We start from the raw sequence: 22,254 nt of genomic DNA on the forward strand, positions 1-22,254 counted from the left end.
GCCATTCCAGTGTTCTCCCATTGTTTGTATGGCTTGCTTATCCAGTCGACCCCATCTTTTCTAATCTCCAGTGATTGATTTTTCTAAAGTAATTGTTCAGTGTTTTATATGCCTTACTTATTATCCATTTCTTAGCAGTAGCTTCTGTTCTAGATTCAACTAAAAACTCTACCAGAGTAGGTTTTTCACTTAGGATTCCCCTGTAACTTTCTCTTTGCCGATTTTCTGATATCATTCCCTTATAGGGAAGGCAGTCTCTAGCAAGCAGTCCAAATATATTCTAGGCCTCTTCCCTCTCTCTAGTTATTTGCTCCCAATACCTTGTTTTTTTCTGTCAATTTCCCCCCAGTAAATTCCATCCCCCGCTTTTCTATTTGCCATAATCCTAATTGCAATCATTCCTCTTGGCAAAATCTCCTTTTTCCACTCTCATGTTGGCTCGAAATACTTTCTCCTACTTTATGAATGTAATACCCTGTATGGCTGTTGTTTTTCTCTTAATGAATTTCATTCAAAATCCCAGTATGTCTGTATTTCTTGACCCCCCTCCCCCCCTTCATCAGCATCTTTTTCTGCTTTGAATTACAGCTTTCAGCTTATATTGTTTATGACATTAACTGTGTAGCTCTAAAATATCCCTTCAAATCGCATAATCCTAAACCACCTTGTTCTACTGAAAGGCTCAATTTATCCCACTTGACCTTTACCCTTTTCCCCTCCCAGATGAAATCCTTCACCTCTTTATTAATTACTCTCTCCAGCTTCATAAAAATATGGCTGACATGTATGTAGCCCTAAAGGGACTAAAAACACTTTCACTGCTTGTGTCTTGCTATCCATATCCAAAGACTAGAACTTTGTGTCTAATTTTTTTTTTTAGCTTTTGTTTAGTCTGTTCTCATGTATCCTTAGCTGCCATAACAGAATCTTTTTTAATACATACTCCTTAATACTTCATTTTATCATGTCCCCATAAATACTGGTATTGCTACCCCATGTGTGGGTACACCAATTATAGCTATAACCTTTGTTTTATCTTCATTAATTTTATACCTTGAAAAATCCTGGAACTGTTTCAGAATGCAGTAAACTCTGTTTACCGGAACTCAAGCAACCAGCAAAACATATTGAAGAAATACAGTAAAATTGTGATGTGTTGCACTTTCTGTTTTCCTCCTGCAGAAACATACCTTGCGTCTTTAGAGTTTCAGGGTGTTTGCATTGACAAAGTCCAAAAACCTCTGAGCAAGTGAATTATAGGTTGTATAAGTCTCCCCAATTTATGGAAGGGTGGTTGACGTCACCCATAATTATGTTGTTAGGCTAAATGTTAAAAGATTCTAGTAAGTTTAGGAGGTGTTGTTTTCCAGACTCATGTTATGGAATCTGTAGCTAGCAAAGATGTAATAGGGAGTTGCACTAATGGTTAGATCGGCATGGAGCAGTTCAAGTAAGTCATGCTGTTGAACCAGTCTAGCAGTGTACTTGTCCGTTGTGAACACTGAGACACCTCCTCCCTTTGTTTTATCCTGAGCTGTGGAGGACTGAAATTTATGAAAGGCATTGTAGCTTTTGATAGCTGGGATGCTTTCTGTGGTTCTGAACCATGTTCTGTGACAGCACGTGTCTGTTCTCCAAGGTAAGGAGTGTTTCCAGGCGAGTGCAGTTTTTTTTTTTATTTAAACTCCTAGCATCGAGCATCAGTACCTTTAGGTAGTCGTGAGTGAGTTTTGTTATGTTGGAGGGTTTAACAACTTGCCTCGACTTAAAGAAGGCACTGTGGGGGATAGATACATTTTTGCCAGTATCAGGAAGCCAAGTGGTAACAAGTGCAAACCATCTTTGACAAAGCTTTGTGGTATGTCGATCATGTCTTCCCCAGGCTGACAGATTTTGGATCCCCTTGTTGTGACATCAGAAACTAAGCCAATTGTTGAAGTCAGTCATTTTTTTGCTGGTACTGTGACATCATCATTGGTGAAGGTAGGATGCTACTTGAGGCTAGATTCATATCTGCCTTGCTGGTACTGTGACGTCATCATTGGTGAAGGTAGGATGCTACTTGAGGCTAGATTCATATCTGCTTGGGACATGTATTCCTAGAGCTCCATTATGTGTCTTGCCATATAGTCCAGTGAGGTATGTCTTATGATGTTTATGCCCACACAGACTATGACCATGTCATATTGGTACTTGTGGATTAAAGACCTAAGTGCATGTGTCATCTGGTGGATCCTGGCTCCAGACAGACAGCTCACTGTGATCTTCTCCTTGTTTAGGCTGGTAAGGGGGTCATCAGTATATCTTACAATGGAATCCCCAATAACTAGAATGCTTTGCTGTGCAGTGTGCTGCCTTATGGGTTTGGAAGCAGGGGTTACTATGATTTTCAGTCATGTGTTGTGTGAGGTGCTGTCTTTTTTGTGTGTGCGCAGGGCCATTAAGAGATGCTTTTGGGAAGTCTTAGAGGTTTAGGTAGATTACAAGCGAATCCCTCCACATATGTGGGTTTGTGTGTTAATTATTGTTGGTAGTGAGTGTTTTGGGTGTAACACCAACAGCTTGGTTTGCATTTTTCATGTGTGTGTGTGAGCTTTGCCTCCAATTACATTGTGTATCTACATCTCCCACACATTCTGTTCTAAAATTAAATGGTTGCCAGTGAACATGAGGCAGTTACTACACTGCCTCAGGATGCCCATATCGACCAGGCCAGAAACAGAGATGGCATGGAAGTGCCTATTCATTATACTAGATCCTTAGTAGATGGGTAGGAGTAGGCAGAGTCACTTAAAGGTCAAAGTGAGAGTTTTTAGTAGTATATTATTAGTTAATAATAGGTGACCTGCAGTGGTGCTGCCCCCTGCACAAACTGGCAGCTGTTCAAGCAACTGTGAACAATGGGAGACTATGCAAAGTGTTTCCTATAGAGGATTTTAAACTGGAGAGGTTTGCTTATGTAGGAGACACAGATAACCATGTTTGCTTTTATACCAGCAGGATGAAAGACGTCTACACAGTTAAGCCCTGTGAATAAATAAAGGGTCTTTATCGACTTTAGGTATTGCAGCCTCAATAACTTTCTTCCAGGATTGTGGTGCATCTCCTCCTTTTAAAATACTGTTAAACAAAACCTTTCAGATTTTTGTCATTTTTTTCCCTCCTAGCTTCCAAACTTCCACAGGATTCGTATCTATTCTTGGAGATTTTCTTGCAGATTGATTCACCTTCTTCCCTCCTAGCTTTCAAACTTCCACAGGAATCTCATCTATTCTTGGAGACTTTCTTGCAGATTCATTGTTGTCACTGTTTTTATCTCCTCACATCTTGACTGTTTATTGTTGAACCTGGTCTACTTCTAAACTTGGCTTACTTAAGTCTTTCATAAATATTTCCATTTGTGCTCTTCCTTGATTTCCACATTCCACTGCTTTATAAAACTTTTCATAAAATTTCTATAATATCTGTAATACCTCTACTGGGTCTCTGGTTATTTTTCTTGTTACAGACTCCCTGAGTTTGAAAGCCTCCCTTTATTTCTTTCTGTTGCCCAAGTCGTTGTGCCAAACATTTTTGTGCTCTGGAGTTGTCAAAAACCAGTAAAGATGCAATCCCCCCCCCACACCAGTCTCCCAAGAGCAGGTCCTCAAAGCCCTATCCATGAATAAGAACACTAGACAACTTAGTCAGCCTCTTGGCCTAAAACACAACCTGTCAAATCCCCTGCAGAGGCTTTTCAGTGTCGTCCTACAAACAAGGTTTATACTGGACAAATGGAGAACTACAACAGTCATACCCTTGTGTAAGGGCAGGGTATCTACTGACCCAAAAACTGACCAGCATTATCTGCAAGACTATGGAAATGGTCATTATCGACTTAATTGCGACATAGACAACCTGCAAACTTTTGAACTGAGCCAGTTTGTCTTTGTGAAAGGCAGATCCTGTTATTGAACCCTGTTGATGACTTTGAGAAGGTTACAGAGGGTATGCAGGAGGGTAGATATGTATACACTGGTTACTTGGACTTTGCAAAAGTATTCAATACCTTCCACACTCTGGTGTGGTTGATTAACTTACCTGGCTAAATGTAAATCCTGCTGTAACTTGTTGAATAGCAAACTGGCTCACAAATAAACCCAGGAAATTAGGATCCACATCTTCTAAAAGACTGGTCAGTAGCAGTGTGCCTCAGGAGTCTGATCTTGGGCCACACCTCTTGGCATCTGCTTCTCAGAAGTCAAAGCAAATGTAAAGGGCTTATGGCTGACCTAATCTGCAGATGAGTAAACTAGGAGCGATCATGAACTTCGATCATGAACTTGCCAGAAGACACAAAGACCTTAAAGAAGAGGCTTGCACAAACAAATGTCAAAATCATGACCTAGAACTAAATGGGAAAAAAAGTATGTAATTGTATCTTTCAACAAATATGATCTAACAGCTACCACGTTAACAGCACTCCCCTGAAAATTAACCTAGTAGTAAGGGACCTGGGGGCCCATGTGGACAACATGCTGTTTATTCGATCATTTTGTATCTGCTCTTAGGAAGTCCTTTTTCATTGAGCAGTTTTTTTAGAAAGGGTTTGGTATCTGTGTTCGGAGAGGTAATTACCCACTGTTTTCAAAAGGGTAAATGGTGTGCATTTTTAACTTCTGAAGGATGTGACTGGTGTGAGTGTACCTAGCGAGTATGCAAAATACTACACCTTATGCTTTTGCATTTTTGTAGTTGAATGTTGCATTTGTTACCTTTTAACCATGGCTCACATTTATTTGGAAAGTTTGAGCACAAAATTCTAAAAACTTGTGTCAAAACTTTCCAAAGATATAAAAGTCATCTAAAGCCAATAAAGTGGTCTTCAGGTTAGGTTACTGTGTACCTTATGGGTTTAATAGCTGAAAAATCTGTATTTTGTGTACTGTTTTGAAAAGATGAAATGCAGAAGAACTTGAGAGCTTACCTCTTCCATAACATTTTCTAAAAAGCTACCCTTTTTGCTTAATTTGCAGTTTCTTACCGCTTCCTATGCAGCTGTCCCAGGACCAGCTAGAGGCAGAGGAGATTGTTCGAACTCAACGATCTAATCAAACAGCACTTGTCTCTTCCCGAAGAGAGCCTCCTCCATATGGCTTCAGGAAGACTTGGGTACCTCGAACATTAGAGGTATATTTATCTGGAAGTTTTTTCTTCTCATTAACTTTGCAAGTTCTGCATTATCGAACTTATGGCTTGGTATTATCAGGCTATGATGTATTGCATTAATTGTCACTTCAATAGGTGCTTGAATTGCATCAGCAGATCATGTTGCAGAATAAATTTAGATACTGCTTAAAACATAGTCGTGATTATTTGAATACTCCATTGTCTGTTCTAGTAGACTTTTTTTGTCCCTCCGTTTCCTGGGAGGACCAGGTAAAATTATGACTGGTCCAAAGAACCAAGTCTGACCACAGCAAAATTTATTTTCAGACATAGGTCTAAATATGTCATATTCTGCCATTACTTAGACCATTGTCTGTTGTTTAGAAATGTAGCCTGACTACAGTGAATAATCACTTGGGCCACCTTATCTGCTCATTTGTCTGTTTATATGATAGTCATTTTACTTAAATGTCTTAGTATTTTTAAGCATGCTTTCATAAGAATTCCATTTTGTATATCCCATGCATTCTTGATTTATAGATTAGAACTATGCTGTTATTTCAGGGAGACTCTCTCATTCTTCCATCACTCTTGAAATATTGCATATCCTTTGAGCTGTTCACCTTGCATCTTCAGATTGTGTTGCTTTTGTTTCTTTTCTCTAGAAGTACATAGAGTGAATTAGGTGAGTTTTTTGCTAAATGATTCTGTAGAGTGAAAGTGACATTTGTTTTAAGCAAGCTTGTATTGCTCTCCCTTTGCATATTGCTGTTCTGCTATGTTCAATATTAGATCACTGTCGAAGTTACCTAAGCTGCTTGGGTTATATCCTGCCAAAGATGTGACCATCTGGCCAGCTTTTCAATGCTTAAGGACACATTCCACATGTTCTAACTGCCAGAAGCTTGAACAGAGTTCTGTGTGAAAGGCAGTGTGCCAAAAGCCTCCAAGCTTTTTTGCCACTGAAGTATGTTCCTTCTGCTGGAACCATGGAACTTGACTGTAGGCTAATAATCCTTTAAGCCTGGTCAGAAAAGCTCCCTGGTAGGGAAAACCTTCCACTAATTTGTTTTTCTGAGGAAAACTTGTTTTTTTTTTCCTTTGAAAGTTGTACGTTTAAGCTAGGAAACTTACTTTTGTTTGTTTGTTTCACTGTGACAGGGGGATTTTACCTCAGTGAATGCTTGAGTGAGCTATTTACTTTTTCACAGTTAGTATTTGTGTGTTGGGGGCAGGATTTGGTGCTTTTGGGGACTTTCAATGTTTGTATATATGTATACGTATATACATATATGTACGCGTGTGTGTGTATATTTATTTATAATATATAATGTGTATGTGTGTGTGTGTGCATGTATATATATAAATATATATATAAATAAATATATATATATATATATATATATATATATATATATATATATATGTATATATATAAATATATATATATATATATATATATATATATATACAAATATATACACACACCTCAAAGCCTGTTTTTGGAATGGCTTGAGATTTACTGCCTCCTTTGGGCTCTGCTTCCAGACTTACAGGCTTTTTTCGTGGTTGGACATATGGAGCAGATACCAGTTTTCTCGGTTACCTCCATTCCCAATACCCGTCCAGAAAAAGAAAGCTGTCAGGGAGTCTTTGCATGTCTCTCTGGCTTGCTCCTTCTTTGCCTCAGATGCTGATGGGCTATTCTGCTGTGGTAGGACTTATTTTTCGGAATGCTGATCATTTTTCCCAGTTCTCCCTGGTGTACCATCTATGACCACTAAAAACTGGGGGACAGACTCATCCACTGCAGCTGTGGGGTTGCCCTCTTGGTGTTGGAGGGAAGGGATGGATGTAAAGGAGCTTGGCCTTCCATGAGAGTTTATCTGCTTTGGTTCAGTCTTTTTCCATGGATTTTCCTAGGAAAAGAGAATAAAAAAGTAAAAAAAAACATGTTTTTTTCTGTGTTTAGGAAAGACTTACTGGGATTTACTTTGGAAATGATTTCTGCTTTCACTATGTCTGTTTACTCTTCTGAGTCCCCCCTCTCTCCAACACTTATCTTCAGTCATAAGAGTAGGGTTTAGAGTAAAAATTTTGTGTTTCAGGGCTCTCTTTACAAGCCAAAGACTGATTCTGAGGAAAGACTGATTCAGAGTTCTTCCCATAAGATCACCCCCCCCCCCCCAGAAACCTTTTCTAAAATGTGAACTTTTTTTTTCATTGGGAACAGAAATATATTCCTATTGCTCAGCAAATGTATTTTGAATTGTTAAAGCTGAATATTCCTCAACTTGCAGATGTCCCTCCTGTTTTATCTCCTTTGGAGAATGTTTTCCAGACAACTTGTATTTTACTTAACCTTCAACCTCATGCATGTAGGATGTCTGAGATTATAAGGTACCTCAAAATCACAAATACTTGTTTTCAACTCCAAAGCAAATCCAACGTTAATTTCCTTATGCAGAAATGCTTTTGCTAGACACATAGCTAATGATACCATTTCCATTGACAAAGATTGGAAAGCTTTTGACAAATTTGTAAGAAAAGGTTTGTTCTTCTGCTACTGTAACATTCAGAATCTTAACTGCTAGGCCTCACGTGTTCAAGTTTTTACATCTGTTTTTTCAGAACATGAGAACGTTACTGGCATCCTTCCCTGTTCTGAAGTGAAAAATTCTTTGATTGTCTTCTTTGTTAATGTTTCTTGTGATTAAGCATGTCACATAATCTTTCATTTCTCCACTACTACTCATTTCTCCTCCTTTGTATACTTCTCACTCTTCCTATAAGCTACACTTGCTCAGCTTTCCACTGCTGTACTGCACTTCTCTGTAATACTTACTTTCCCATCTAAAGATACAGCCATTATAATTTTCTTAGCCCTCCAACAGACATTTCTCTGAACTTTTTAACAAACAGAATCTCTAACTCATTCCTTCATCTAATTCTTTCCAACTTATCATAATACCGTACAGCCTGACAGAACTTCTTTAGAGTATGTGCACATGCAACAATTTGCCAAATGTAAACTTTACTGTAATCCTGTCTCTGTAAATCCTAGACTGTGCAAAACACTCCAACTCCTCATAATTATTTTTTCAGTCTTTGTATACCAAACCTTAAATCTCTGTAAAGATCTTTACAGTATGATTTTATTCCTTGTAAAATATGTATATTTTTTCTCAAATTTGCTTTTCAGTTCATTTTCAGTTATTGAATATATATATATGTGTATATTAAAAATGGGCCTCTACTAAACAAGGTTTTTATCCAAGTCTGACCTTCCTCTTAAACAAAGATAAATACATGCTTGAAAGTGTTCTTATAACGCTGCTGATACTGATTCTCTAGGGCTGCTGTTGCATCTGGGTCAATAGCTTGGTTATGTTCTCAAAATCTCACTGAAGATATTACATTTTCCTCTCTGCAAGGATGTCTTGTGTGGCTTTTCTGCAACTGAGAGGCTTTAAGAGGTTTGGTGAAAGGGAAAAGTTGATTCAAGGGTTGACCCAAGTCTTCCAGCCTTCCTTTTAAGGCAAATAGAAATTTTCCTTCTGCCTTATTTCCCTTTTTCAAAAAGCAGTTGAAGTGGTGAGATGCCAGCAAACATGATTTTTAAAACACAGTAGCTGGGAGGCTGCAAAAAGAAAGCGGAAATCTCTCAAAATCAAGGACAGTCCAAAATGGCAGTTTAACTATTTGGATCTTCCCTCCATCCGAGTCTGCATTTTCCTTTTTGGCACTAGATTGCTTCAGATAAATGGGTTTTGAAATTCATTCAGCAGGGGTACATTAGGCAGTGGGAATCCCTCCCTCTCCCTCACTTCCAGGGGATTACGCCGTGCCCTGTAAATCAAATATCTGCTTTCTGTAGTTCTGGAACAAATGCTACCTCAAGTAGTTGTAGAACCAGGATTTTATTTTTCCAAGCATTTTCTGATACCAAAGAAAGAGGAGTCTTCACGGCCTGTACTAAACCTCTCCTTTCTCAGTCTTTCTTCAAGGTCCCAATGTTTAAAATGTTATCCCTTCTGACTATTATCACGTGTCCCTTTACTAGCTTTCATACTAAAGATAGACTTAAAAGATGACTACCATCACATCCTATTGTCAGACTTTTCAGGTGTTCCTTAAGGATATCTGTATCTGGCATACAGTATCAGTTCTCTGTCTACCCTTTGGACTACTTACAGATCCAAGGGTGTTGTACAAAGTGTTTGGATCCAGTAATTGCTTATTGCAGCGGCAAAGTCATCAAAGGCATTCATTTTTCCATATTAGGAGAATTGTCTTTTTTGCAGACTTTTTCCAGTTGTCTAGCATCCTTGGCAAGGTACAAAATCTCCTACTCGTTTTAGTTTTTTTTTAAGTGAATGCACAGAAATCTCTCATCCCTTCTCACATAATTGTTTTCCTGGGATGCCTGTTAGATTCTCCCCTGGGAAGATTTTTTTCTTCCTCCAAACAAAGTAGAAATATACCAAAAAGTATTCGTAATTCCCACTGCTGCAAAAGCCTTTTAGGCTTTTATTTATTTTTCTTTTTAACAGGACTGTCCCTTTAAGAAACTTGGTATTTTTCATATATTATAAGTTTCCTATCCAGGACTGTTATTTTTAGCATTGTCTAATGTTATGGTAAAATGTATTGCTTGTGTAAACTTTTTTTATTTTTTTAAGTGAAAGTTTAGTATGGGGAGGTGTTTCAGTTGAGCAGGTAAAAAGACAGTTTATTTAGTGCTTGTTTTCACACTGTGACAAGTTAGCTGCTATTTTTTTCTGAATTTTCTTTGTATTTTTTTGACAGGAAGTTGGTGTACTGCTTATGCATTGCAGTAAGTGTGTTACTTGTGGAAACTGTCTTGACAACTTACCTTCTAACTGACTTGTTTTGGCAATTCGTATCGCACATGAAACATCCTCCTTAGTCACAGCATAGATACCAGCTGGTCCTTAGTCACAGCATAGATACCAGCTGGTCCAGTTTCTGTAGTTCCTAGAAAGAAAAAAGAACTTACCAAAAAGCCCTTGCTAATTGTGCAAGTTCAATCTTTGCCACTGATGATGGTGGGTAACTCTCTGCAGTGGCCAGCAGTAGTTCTACTCACTCAACTCTCTGGCTTCCTCTGGTATAGTCCTCTCATCCACCGCAAACTTATTAGACTGTTCCAGTGTCTTGTCTGGGCATGGGAGGACCATCTTTACTGGGACATGGAGATGCACTGGGGTTGGAGTGGTGGGGGCTGCTCAATTTGGTCAGAAAAATATAGCTCTTAATGGGGGAAGAGACCTTTTGGTGAGAGAGAATTACTTTTTCCTAGTTTATCATCAGGGATCCCTGTAAAGAAAAAACATAAGGTTAAACATTACTCATCAGAAGATATGGAATCTATTAGAATAGACTGTTTTCTTATCTTGGCGAATTACAAGTTAGTGTTTGCACTCAGAATTCCGTCAGTGGAAGCATTTCTGAGGAAGACACGTCAGATGATTCTGACATAGACTGGGATAGGAATGCTGTTGCTTGCAGATACTCGAGCCCAAATCTCAAATTCAGAGAAATTTGGATGTTCTTCGTGTTTCACTGTTGCAGTCATCACACTTGGATTATCTGCCTGCAGGTAGCCCTCAGTCAGCTCAAATACCAGAGGCTTGGGATTTCTGCGTCGGATGCTGTCGCCTCTTCCATGACGTCAGGGGTATAAAACATGCAGCCGACACCATTACATCAGCTTTTCTTGCTGTGCGGGAGCCCGAAGCCGAAGCAGTTCGCAAGTGCCAGTCGGCCGCTACCTGAAATTTTAGTTTTTCGAGTTTCAAGCCTGAAGTCTTCTAAAGCCAAGTACCCCGTTGGGGATCCTTTTTTGTTGCTCTAACCTATGTCAGAAAAAGTTAACAATTGTCTTGCCTGAGGAAAGCAAATGACTCACAGAGATTTTCATTCTTACTGCATCACCTGTTTAGCCCAGACCACGACTATGTTCATCGTGTTTCACTGTTGCAGTCATTACAGTTGTGTCATCCTGCTGGCAGGCTACCCGCAGTCGGCCCGAGTTCCAAAGTCTAGGTCCAGCGTTGGTTGCTGTCTCCTCCTCCCTGACGTCGGTGCGCCAGGGGTATAAAAGATGCAGCCGATACCATTTTCTTCAGTTTTTCTTGCTGCGAGGTGCCCGAAGCAAAAGCAGTTCGCAAGTGCCAGTCGGCCAACTCCTGAGATTTTCAAATTCAAATTTCAGATCTGAAGTCTTCATTAAAGCTAAGTACCCCATTGGGGAAACTTTTTCCTTGCTCCAGACTGATGTCAGAAAAAGTTAATAATTGTATTTCTTGTGGGAAGCAAATACCTCATAAAGATTTTCATTCTTAATGTATTCCTTGCCTAGGCCCTGACCACAACGTTGCTAGTTGTTTGTTTTGTGCTAGATTTAACCAACGCACTATTGAGCGTCGGAACGATTTTGCATTTCATTACCTTGGCAGAAGATTCAATTATATAATGCCGTCGGAACATTCGACTACCGGAGTTTATAAAAAGCGCAAAGAAAAAGAAAAGCAAACCCACAGAATAAGGGTGAGAGACTTCTGCATTCTTTGGACATTCACAGGCAGCTACGCTTCTACTTGGACAGAACCAAAGCTTTCAGAAAGACTGAACAACTTTTAGTGGCATATGCTACAGGATCACAAGGAAAGCCCATCTCAAAGCAGACTATTTCAAAGTGGATAGGCCACTGCATTCGTTTCTGCTATTCACAGCATGGCAAATCAGTGCCTAAGGGCATTAGGCCACATTCAACCAGAGCAGCAGCCTTCCTCAGAGTAACAACCAAAGACCTCTTAGAGGCTGCAACTTGGAGTTCACTGCATACTTTTACAAAGCACTATCACTTACCTGTCTACTTTAAATCCAGGGCAGGCTTTGCCACTGCAGTTCTGCAGGGCCTGATAGCCTCTCCTAATCCTATTTACACCAGCCTCCCTACCTTAGCTTTGGAATTCAACCCAATTGTAATAACTGCAACAGTGAAACACGATGAACATAGTACAGTTGTGTACCTACCATAAATGTAGATGTTAGATTGTATTCACTGTTGCAGTCCAGGTTACCCTCCCACCATCCCCCTTTTCCTTGCTGTGACTTATCTGTACATCTCTATTCTATACAACCTATGTGGTGTATTTGCTTGTAGATGCAGGAAAAGTTGTTTTTTGTGTATGCATGCTTATTGGCATAATTTAGCCTACCATTTTAGGGGCACCTGACATCTGGGGCAAGAAAAACTGAAGAAAATGGCATCGGCTGCATCTTTTATACCCCTGGCACACTGACGTCTGGGAGGAGGCGACGGCAACCGACCCCGGACCTAGACTTTGGAACTCAGGCCGACTGCGGGTAGCCTGCCAGCAGGATAACCCAATTGTAATGACTGCAACAGTGAATACACTTAAACATCTACATTTATGGTAGGTACACAACTGTACTTTACCCTCCCTCCAGCCCCCTGACTTTTCTGTACTTTCTACCTATCCTCTTTTTTGACCATATCTTATGGCAATGGTATTTACTTTTTACTGGAAGTGTTCCACACCATGTAATTGCTTTCTATTTTGGGGGCTACTGACATCTGGGGCAAGAAAAACTGATGTAATAACGTCGGCTGCATGTTTTAAACCCTTGATGACCTGACGTCATGGAAGCATCCGACGCAGAAATCCCAAGACTCTGGTATTTGGGCTGACTGAGGGCTACCTACAGGCAGATAAACTAAGTGTGATGACTGCAACAGTGAATACACTCAACATCTACATTTATGGTAAGTGTACACAACTGTACTTTCTCAGAACCTCCTTTGGAAGAATGTTTCTATTTCCTCAGACTAGAGACAGGATGCATGAGGTGTTTCTGTGGGAATAAATGGATGTTAACCTGAACTGAGGAGGTATTATTTGTTACAAATGGATATGCTTCATTCTATGCCTATTACTCCACTAGTACCAGATTTGGAGGATGTATTTAATGCTGCCTGTTAACAAAACTGATTTACATCCATCACCCCCCTTCCAGAAATAAAAAGCAGATAGGCTTTATAAAGTTTCTCAAACTAACAAGCATTTATTTTCTCACCTTGGGTCTGACCCTGCAGCCTTTACCAGATTTTTGTCCGAATGGAACAGGCTCTTAGTGTTCTCCAACCCCTTCCTGTGAGGACAAGGAACAGAAGGTATTAAACAGCTACATTTTTCCTTCCACTTTGGGATATGGAATTCTTAAATATTAGATCCATATGTGGATGTTTGTGGGGGGGTTTTTTTGTACAGGTAGTTTGAGAGACTAAGCGACAATACTTCTCCCCGAAGATAGTGCCTTTCTCATTTCTATTGATTTTGGCATTTGTCCAGTATCTAAACATGCCTTAACAAGTGTGTGTGATTCTGCAGATACTGGGTCTATGAGCAGTGATTCTAGTACAGTTTTGAGGCATTATGGATACATAATCAGAAGTTTTTTAATGAGGCAAAACTTGAAATTTTGAATTTGGCTTTAGATAAAGGCCGTTTTATTTCGCCTTTCTGCTTCTCAGGTCCTCAAACAATTTGATGAGAGAGAGAAATTAATTCAGGGCATTTCCAAGATTTTTCATATATCCCCCTTTTAGAAATTTCCCATATCCACTTATCTTCTTTCACATCTAAGAAGCAAAACAAACAATCTCTGCCTTCTCGAACCAAACAGGGAAATAGAGATGGTGGGAGGGGAACAAGAAGAAGCAAGGATCCTTTCCAAAAAAAAGGGACAGCCTACAACCTCAGAATGAGTGTACCAGTGTTCTTTTTCCCAACCTCTCTTACTCTGTCAAAATCTGTTCCAGCAACTGGTTCTTTACATCCCCTTTGGCAGCAGACCCTTGGGTGTTAAAAGAAGTTCAGGAGGGATCCAGCTGGCACTGGATACAAGTGACTTCTTTCAGGGGAGTTCCTCCTCATTGTCCAAGCCAAACATTTTTGTCTCCAGTTCTTAAGCACTTAATCACCCTAGGAATCCTAGAACCAGTGTTATTGAATCAAAATGGGAAGGGCTTCTATTCCAGAATGTTTCTAGTACCAAAGAAAGTGTCTTCTTGGAGACCAATTCTGGATCTTTCCTTCCTAAATCTTTATGTAAAATGTACAAAATTCAAGATGTTGCCCATTCAGACTCTGCCTCTCATTCCCCAATCTCCATGAAAGTTTTATTGTAGCATTAGGTGTTAAATATGCATAATAGCACATTTCCATGGCCCAAGGCTTCAGAAGATTTCCCAGATTTTGTGTGTCTGGGGCACATCATCAGTTCTTTGCATTACCATTTGTAAACACCCTTGGCGCACAGTATATAACCAAAGTATCTTACTGTAGTCGTGGCTCATTGCTGACCGAATGGCATTCACACATAATTCCTTATTTAGGCAACTTGTCTTTTCCCAGGTGTCAAGAGTTATAAATATTGGTTTCATTTCTTCTGACCAATATTGGGTTCCACATAAATGTTCAGAATCCTCTTTGAACCTATCACATGGGATTGTGTTTGTGCAGCAAAAGGCATTTTTCACACAGGAGAAAGTGTATTTTTATATGGAGATATTACTGAGTTTCTTTACTCTTTCTCAGACTTCAGCCAGAGTATCTCAGAATGATGTTCTTCGTGTTTCACTGTTGCAGTCATTACATTTCGGCAATCTGCTGGCAGGTTGCCCTCAGTTGGCCTGAATTCCAAAGTCTTGGGTCCTGCATCGGTTGCCGTCTCCTCTTCCATGACGTCAGGTCGTCGGAGGTATAAAACATGCAGCCGACGCCATTTTCTTTTGTCTTTCTTGCCACGCAGTGCCCGAAGCAGAAGCATTTCTCAAGTGCCCATCTGCCGACTCCTGAAATATTCGAGTTTGAGTTTCAGAACCGAAGTCTTCACTAAAGCTAAGTACCCCGTTGGGGAAACTTTTTTCTTGCTCCATACCGATGTCAGAAAAAGTTAATAATTGTATCACTTGTGGGAAGCAAATACCTCATAAGGATTTCCATTTATACTGTATTCCTTGCCTAGGCCCTGATCACAACGTGCCTGGCTGTCGATTTTGTGCAAGATTTAACCAATGCACTATTAAGCGTTTGTATATTTTTGCCTCAAAGTATTTTGGAAACGGATTTAACTACCCAGAATGTCGTCAGATAGCAATCCAACCAACGGAGTACATAAAAAACGCAAAGAAAAGGACAGAGAGAGACAGTCGAGATCCAAAACCAACGACGAAGCTTCTCCTAAGCCAGACACCGGTTCGCCAGTACTCAGTGAGGCGCTTTCGCAGCCCCTGATACCCGCTACTTTCGAGTCGCAGGCCCCTACCCGACACCCATGTGGAGTCCGGCATGCCGAGAGATACTCAAAGTATTGGACCCACGGATGTATCTTCCTTGGATGGGTCCAGAGCCGCTGAGTAGGCACTGGCTTCTGAGGGTGTTTTCAGGCCTCAACATTTGTATATCAAACCGACGACAGCTGCAAAACCAAAGACAAAAGCAACTTCTAAAACTAAAAAAATGACTCATGAGCCATGTGCACAGGCCTCTATGCCTAAAAATCAGATGATCAAAATGGCTGAAGACCTTATTACCTTGATCAGGGGTACCCATCCCCCTGCAGATAAGAGGCCTAGGCAAGACGCTGATTATGAATCTTCAGATCAGGTTTCTATTTCTTCTGATTCCTCTTCTGATCGGGAATTATCTATACCTCCCTATGAGGATTCTGATGCAGAGGAGTCTGTACCATCTGCATCACTTCCTGAGGATTATTCATTTGGAGAAATCTTGCATACTTTAAGGGAGCATTTTCACTGGGAAAGTCAAGATTTCTCAGAATCAAAAAAGAGGCTCAGGGATTTCCTTCTTCTCCCTTAGCACAGGCCTTTAGCCATACCCCCCTGTTTTAGACATTGTGGATGATGTGTTTTCAGAGTCAAGCTTGACCCCTGAGTCCTTACCTCTGGCTCCCAGCAAGCCTGACAGGTATTACAGGGTCCCTGACTCACATAAATTTTTATTTAGAAATCCTGCTGCTGATCCTGAAACTATTTCACAGGGTCCAAAGGGAGTTAAGGCCTCAACAGCAAAAAATCCTACCCCCTCTGACAGAGATTCGGGGGCACTGGATAGATGGGGAACAAATGTTTTTTATACATCTGCAACCTTGACAATTAGGGCCTTAAACTGTCAGTTTCATATGCTCAAGCATCAACAACATGTTATGGGATTGCTGAAACAGAAAATGATGTTGATTTCTGAATGTGCAGAAAATAAAGAATTGCAGGAATTATTGCATGCAGCTGAACAGGTTGGAAAGCATACATTGCAGTGTGGTTTTGATTCCTTGGAGGCCTCCTGCAGGGCCGCAGTTACTGGATCTGTGATTAGGAGGCATGCCTGGCTAAAGGAACAACATTTGCCTAATCATGTTAAAGCTAAATTGCTAGATGCACCTTTACAGCATGATTGTCTGTTTGGTATTAATGCAGAAGAGGTTTTAAAGAAAATGGAAGACAAAGCTAAGTCTATGCAAACTGTAAAAGACTTCTTACAAGTGCAGCCACCAAGATTCAGTAGACACTGGCCTACAAAAAATTGGTCCTTTCCTGTGTCAGACAGAGCTCAAAAGGGCAAATCCAGACACCCTAAGGGTTCCAGATACCAGGCGCAAGATTCATACAGGTCAAAGCAATGGGGCGCTTTTACCTCCAAATCTGGAGGAGATAAAGTGCAAGCCTACAGAAAACAGTCCCAATTACTTCCCTCTGCCTACTTTGACAGCACCCTTAGGGGGAAAATTAGCACTTTTTGCTCAGAACTGGCAGTTAATAACCCAGGACAAGTGGGTGCTAAACATAGAATCACAGGGATACAGATTCCATTTCCATACTCTGCCAATGGCAAACGGTTGGCCAGATCTGCCAAAAAATCAATGGGCAGAGGCACAGAAACAGGTTATGTCCCTCATGGATATGGGGGCCATTCAGCCCGTACCAGAACAGGAAATAGGACAAGGTTTTTACTCAAGACTGTTCTTGGTACCCAGAAAGGACAAGGCCTGGCAGCCAATACTGGATTTATCGATTTTGAACACATACCTGGACATTCCAAAATTCAAAATGCTGACAGCAGCTTCTGCCCATGCTGGGCAAGAATGCTTGGCTGGTGACATTAGACCTAAAAGAGGCATACCTGCATGTCCCAGTAAGACAATCATGCAGAAGATACCTCAGATTCAAGGCTGGCTTAATGCATTACCAATTCTCTGCACTTCCCTTTGGCTCATCTACTGCGCCCAGGGTCTTTACAAAGTGCCTGGCACCAGTAATTGCATTTTGCAGACAAACAAGTATTCAAATATATCCTTACTTGGACAACTGTCTCATTCAAGCACAGAATAAGGACATGCTTCTTCAACACCTGGCGTTTGTGAAAAGGCTTCTAACATGCCTTTGGTGCACAATAAATGAAAAGAAATCACAGCTGGTACCCTCTCAAAAGATAACATTCCTGGGTGCAAGTTTGAATACAACTGCCTAGATGGCTTACCTCACACCAGACCAGCAAAGGCGACTGACTACTTATTTCAAACTGATGACAACAACAACCCAGTTATCTGCAAGACAATTTCTGCAGGCTTTGAGTTTCATGGTATCCTGCATCCTAATGATTCCATATGCAAGACTGCATATGAGGAAACTTCTATGGTACCTAAAAAGTTTATGGAGTCAACATTGTCACAGTCTGGAAACAATGATTCCTCTCATTCCCTTCCTACAACAGGAGTTTATATGGTGGGCAAAGGTATGTCACCAAAACATGGGAAGGCCTTTCACTCTACCCCCTGCCAGCCAAACCTTAACAACAGACGCATCAGATTATGCCTGGGAGGCCCACATGGCGGGAAGATGCATTCAGGGCATATGGACCCCAAAACAAATGCATCTGCATATCAACCAGAAAGAGATGCTAGCTGTTCAAAATGCCCTAACAGCTTTCAAGGACTTACTTCATCCAGGACAACTACTGATAAAGACAGACAACACCACGGTCATGTGGTATATAAACAAGCTGGGGGGCACACACTCATACCCACTTCGCAGAATAGCCATGGCACTGTGGGACACAGCTTTGACTTACCAAATACATCTTCAAGCTCAATTCCTGCCAGGAAAGCAAAATACTCTGGCAGACGATTTAAGCAGAAACCTTATGGATCCTCACGAGTGGAAACTAGATCGACAAGTCTTCAGCATGATAACAAAGAAATGGGGGAGCCCAGACATAGATCTATTTGCCTCTCCTCAAAATTATCAATTGAAAAGATTCTGCACAAGGACTTATCACAGACAAGCATGGAAAGTGGACGCCCTATCCGTCAGTTGGAAAAACCTATCAGTTTACGCCTTTCCTCCTCTGCCTCTTCTTCCCAAGGTCCTCCTAAAAGTCAGACAAGAGAAACCAAAAATGATACTAATTGCCCCGGACTGGCCCCGCCAATATTGGTACCCAATCCTAAGGAACTTGTCTCAATACCCAGCTTGGACCGTACCTCAAAGGCCTCAGCTACTGTCCCAGCAAAACAATCAGATCCTGCACATTCATCTCCCGACACTGAACCCGGCAGCATGGCTGATCGTGTAGTTATACAAACAACATCTCTCTGTAAAGCTGTGATGGATGTCATTTTGGAAGCCAGAAGGCCTAGTACTAGAAAATCTTATGCTGATAAATGGAAGAGATTCTGTGCTTGGAATCAAGCACAAGGAAGTGATGCAGCAGAACCAAATATTCCTCAGATATTACAATACTTGACTGAGATGCTTGACAAAGGCCTATCTTTCTCATCAATTTAAATCCATGCCTCTGCCATTTCGGCTCATTACAATACAGAGCCACCAATCTTTTCTCATCCTTTACTAAAGCAGTATGTTAGAGGAGCCAAAAATTTAAGGCCTCCTAGAAGATCACCAGTGCCTGCATGGGACCTCAGCTATGTGTTGGAAATGCTCACCCTGCCTCCATTTGAACCAGCTGCTACCGCTGATATAAAGTTCTTATCATGGAAAACAGCTCTGTTACTAGCAATTACTTCAACAAGAAGAGTCTCAGAGCTACAGGCCCTCATGGCTGTAGATCCTTTTATCATATTTTACCCAGACAGGGTGTGTCTGAGGACAAATCCTACATTTATGCCTAAGGTGGTTTCCAGTGTGGCTCTTAACAAAACTATTCATCTGCCAACCTTTTATCCAAATCCGCAGAACAAGGGGGAGTGAATTCTGCATTCCTTGGATGTACACAAACAGCTATGATTCTACTTGAGCATAACTAAAGCTCTAAGAAAAACTGAGCAATTACTAGTGACATGCTGCAGGATCAGAAGGAAAGGCTATTTCAAAGTGGATAAGCCACTGCATTCGTTTCTGCTACTTACACCATGATAAACCTGTGCCCAAGGGCATTAGGTCTCATTCCACCAGAGCTGCAGCTACTTCAGCAGCCTTTCTCAGAGGAGTACCAACCTAAGGCATTCTAGAGGCTGCTACTTGGAGTTCTGGTCACACAGTTACAAAGCGTTATCATTTGCCTCTCTTCTCTAAGTCCAGGGCAGGCTTTGCCACTGCAGTTCTGCAGGGCTTTATAGTCACACCTAATGCTGTTTAGCTCCAGCCACCCAACCATAGCTTTGGGATTCTACCCAAATGTAATGACTGCAGCAGTGAAACATGAAGAACATAGTACAGTTGTGTGCACTTACCATAAATGTAGATGTTCGAGTGTATTCACTGTTGCAGTCCCGGTACCCTCCCGCCATCCCCCTTGCATTCTGGAGTTTATCTTTCCTTCTCTATCTTCTACAACCTATGTGGTGTATTTGCTTGTAGATGAAGGTAAAGTTTATATTGATGCATGTATATATATGTGTGTGTGTGTGTATATATATATACACACACACGCGCACACACACATATTTTTGCTACCTTTTTGGGGGCACCTGACATAAGAAAAACTAAAGAAAATCGTGTCGGCTGCATGTTTTATACCCCTGACGTCATGGAAGAGGAGACCGCAACTGACGCAGGACCCAAGACTTTGGAATTCAGGCCGACTGAGGGCAACCTGCCAGCAGATTACCCAAATGTAATGACTGCAACAGTGAATACACTCGAACATCTACATTTATGGTACGTTTACACAACTGTACTTTCTTCGTAGTCAGTGTTGCTGTGCACAAGCACGAGATCAGTCGCATTTACGGATTCTTTACATCATCCCTAGCCAACTGATGTCTGGACATCAGGTTGTAAGAAGGGCAAATGGTGTGATATTCTAGCTGTGCAGCCCGATATGCTTCACGTGTGTTCAGTACACTCACAGTCTGTCGGTCATTTCTTGTTTCTGGAGAATCACCTTCTTCCAGTCAGATAAGTACCCCACTGGGGAAACTTCTTTTCTAATTTAATGTTTAAAAATGTCAACAGTTGCTTTAAGTGTTGGAAGCAAATCCTGCATAAAGAATTTCACTTATTTTGTCTGTTCTGTGTGGTATCTCCGCACAATGTCCACTAACTGTCCTGACTGTGCTAAATTATGTATGAAAACTCTCGTATATCTGAGGTACTTGTTACCAATCTGGAATCCTTTTCTTTGGCTTCCTTGGTGGTGTTGCAGTCCACTGCTATATCAGGGTGTTGGCAGACTCTGTCATCCACTAGCGCCATTCCAAAATAATATAAAGACAAAGAGGCAAAGGAACTTGACAGTACTGGAAAAGTTTCATTGTAAGGTCTTCAATCAACTGACCAATGTAAGGTGCCTTTGCAGCCCCCTGGTCCAGCGACTGTTGGGCCCAAACCCTCGAGAGGATGCTATGGATTCTGGCCTACCTATGAATACCTATGTTGATTAGGTCTGAGTTTGCTCTGCAGGCCTAAACTTCCATTGTCAGCACTGTGGCTCTGTAAGGAGACTCCTTTGTCTTCCCCAACTATTGAAGCTACAGCCAGAGTTGCACATGGGCAACTGCATCCTCTGTTCGCCCTTTAAAATGGACAACCAAACCGAAGCAAATCTCTTTCTTTGCTTCACCAAAGCCTCTGGCCACTTCTTCTCATTCGAAACCCAAGACTTTCTTAAAATAGCATGGGAGGTTATGGCTTTCATGAAATCTAGAGAGCCCTCTCATTCTTCCACCTTTAAGGTCTCCCTGTGTAAAAGGAACAAGGAAATGGCTTTTCAAGAAGAGGAAGTTTCTTCTAGCTCAGATGATGAGGAGGAATTGTTTTACTCTGGCCACTTATCCAGACTCAAGACTCTGATACCCTTTCTTCCACCTCCCCCTGAAGACCTTTCTTTCTGGACTACCCTACATAGAATGAAGGAGACTTTCAACTGGGAAAGTAACCAGTTCTTCCAGGCTCAGAACCCAGTACAGGGAACCTCTGAGCTTACACTCACCCAGATGGCTGGCTGTTCCTCTGGTACTGATGTATTAGATGATAGCTTAGCTCTACCCCTGCTTCTAGGAAACCTGACAAATTTTACAGAGTGTTTGAATCTCGCAAGCACCTCTACAAAATTAGAAGGCTGATCCTTCTGTTGTCTCTACTGAATTTGCAAAAGATATATTTAAAGAACAAACAAGACATCCCTTGCCTAATGACAGGGAAAGTAGAATACTAGACAGATTTGGGAAAAGAACCTACGAATAAGCGCATTGTAGAGGTGTGCACCCCTGGCAAACAAGGTAAACACTGTGGTATGCTAATTACAGCATAATCGGCTGAATTGCATGCTGATCAGCCAACCCAGCATGGTGGAGCTGCTCAACAAGCTGTAAAGCATCCGTGTAGAGCCTGTGCTGTTTTTTTCAGCAAATTCCAAAACTTTTAAAATCCAGCCATGGAAACTAGTCTACACAGACAGAATGGTTAGGGGCTGCTGCTGCTTTTAATTCATTTGTATGTGCTACAGGCTGAAGCCGATGCTGTTGCCAATAGGCCTAGGCTGAGAAGGAATAGAGTTTTTAGGCCCCGTTGAAATT

The 22,254-nt window shown here is 41.1% G+C and overlaps 1 protein-coding gene across 2 annotated transcripts in view; it reads left to right on the plus strand.

Moving 5' to 3' along the window:
* The window catches only part of SNW1 (SNW domain containing 1), a 1,165,034-nt gene that overhangs the window by 249,954 nt on the left and 892,826 nt on the right, over nucleotides 1-22,254 (plus strand). For both annotated transcript variants that reach the window (XM_044074050.1, XM_044074049.1), the window contains exon 2: nucleotides 5,016-5,169. In XM_044074050.1, coding sequence (XP_043929985.1) covers nucleotides 5,032-5,169 — 138 coding nt within the window. In that variant the 5' untranslated portion in view covers nucleotides 5,016-5,031. The remainder of the gene's footprint in view (nucleotides 1-5,015; nucleotides 5,170-22,254) is intronic.

The sequence above is a fragment of the Protopterus annectens genome, chromosome 6.part0 (assembly GCF_019279795.1).
Source record: "Protopterus annectens isolate FY-2018-M chromosome 6.part0, PAN1.0, whole genome shotgun sequence".
Taxonomy (NCBI): Eukaryota; Metazoa; Chordata; order Ceratodontiformes; family Protopteridae; genus Protopterus; species Protopterus annectens.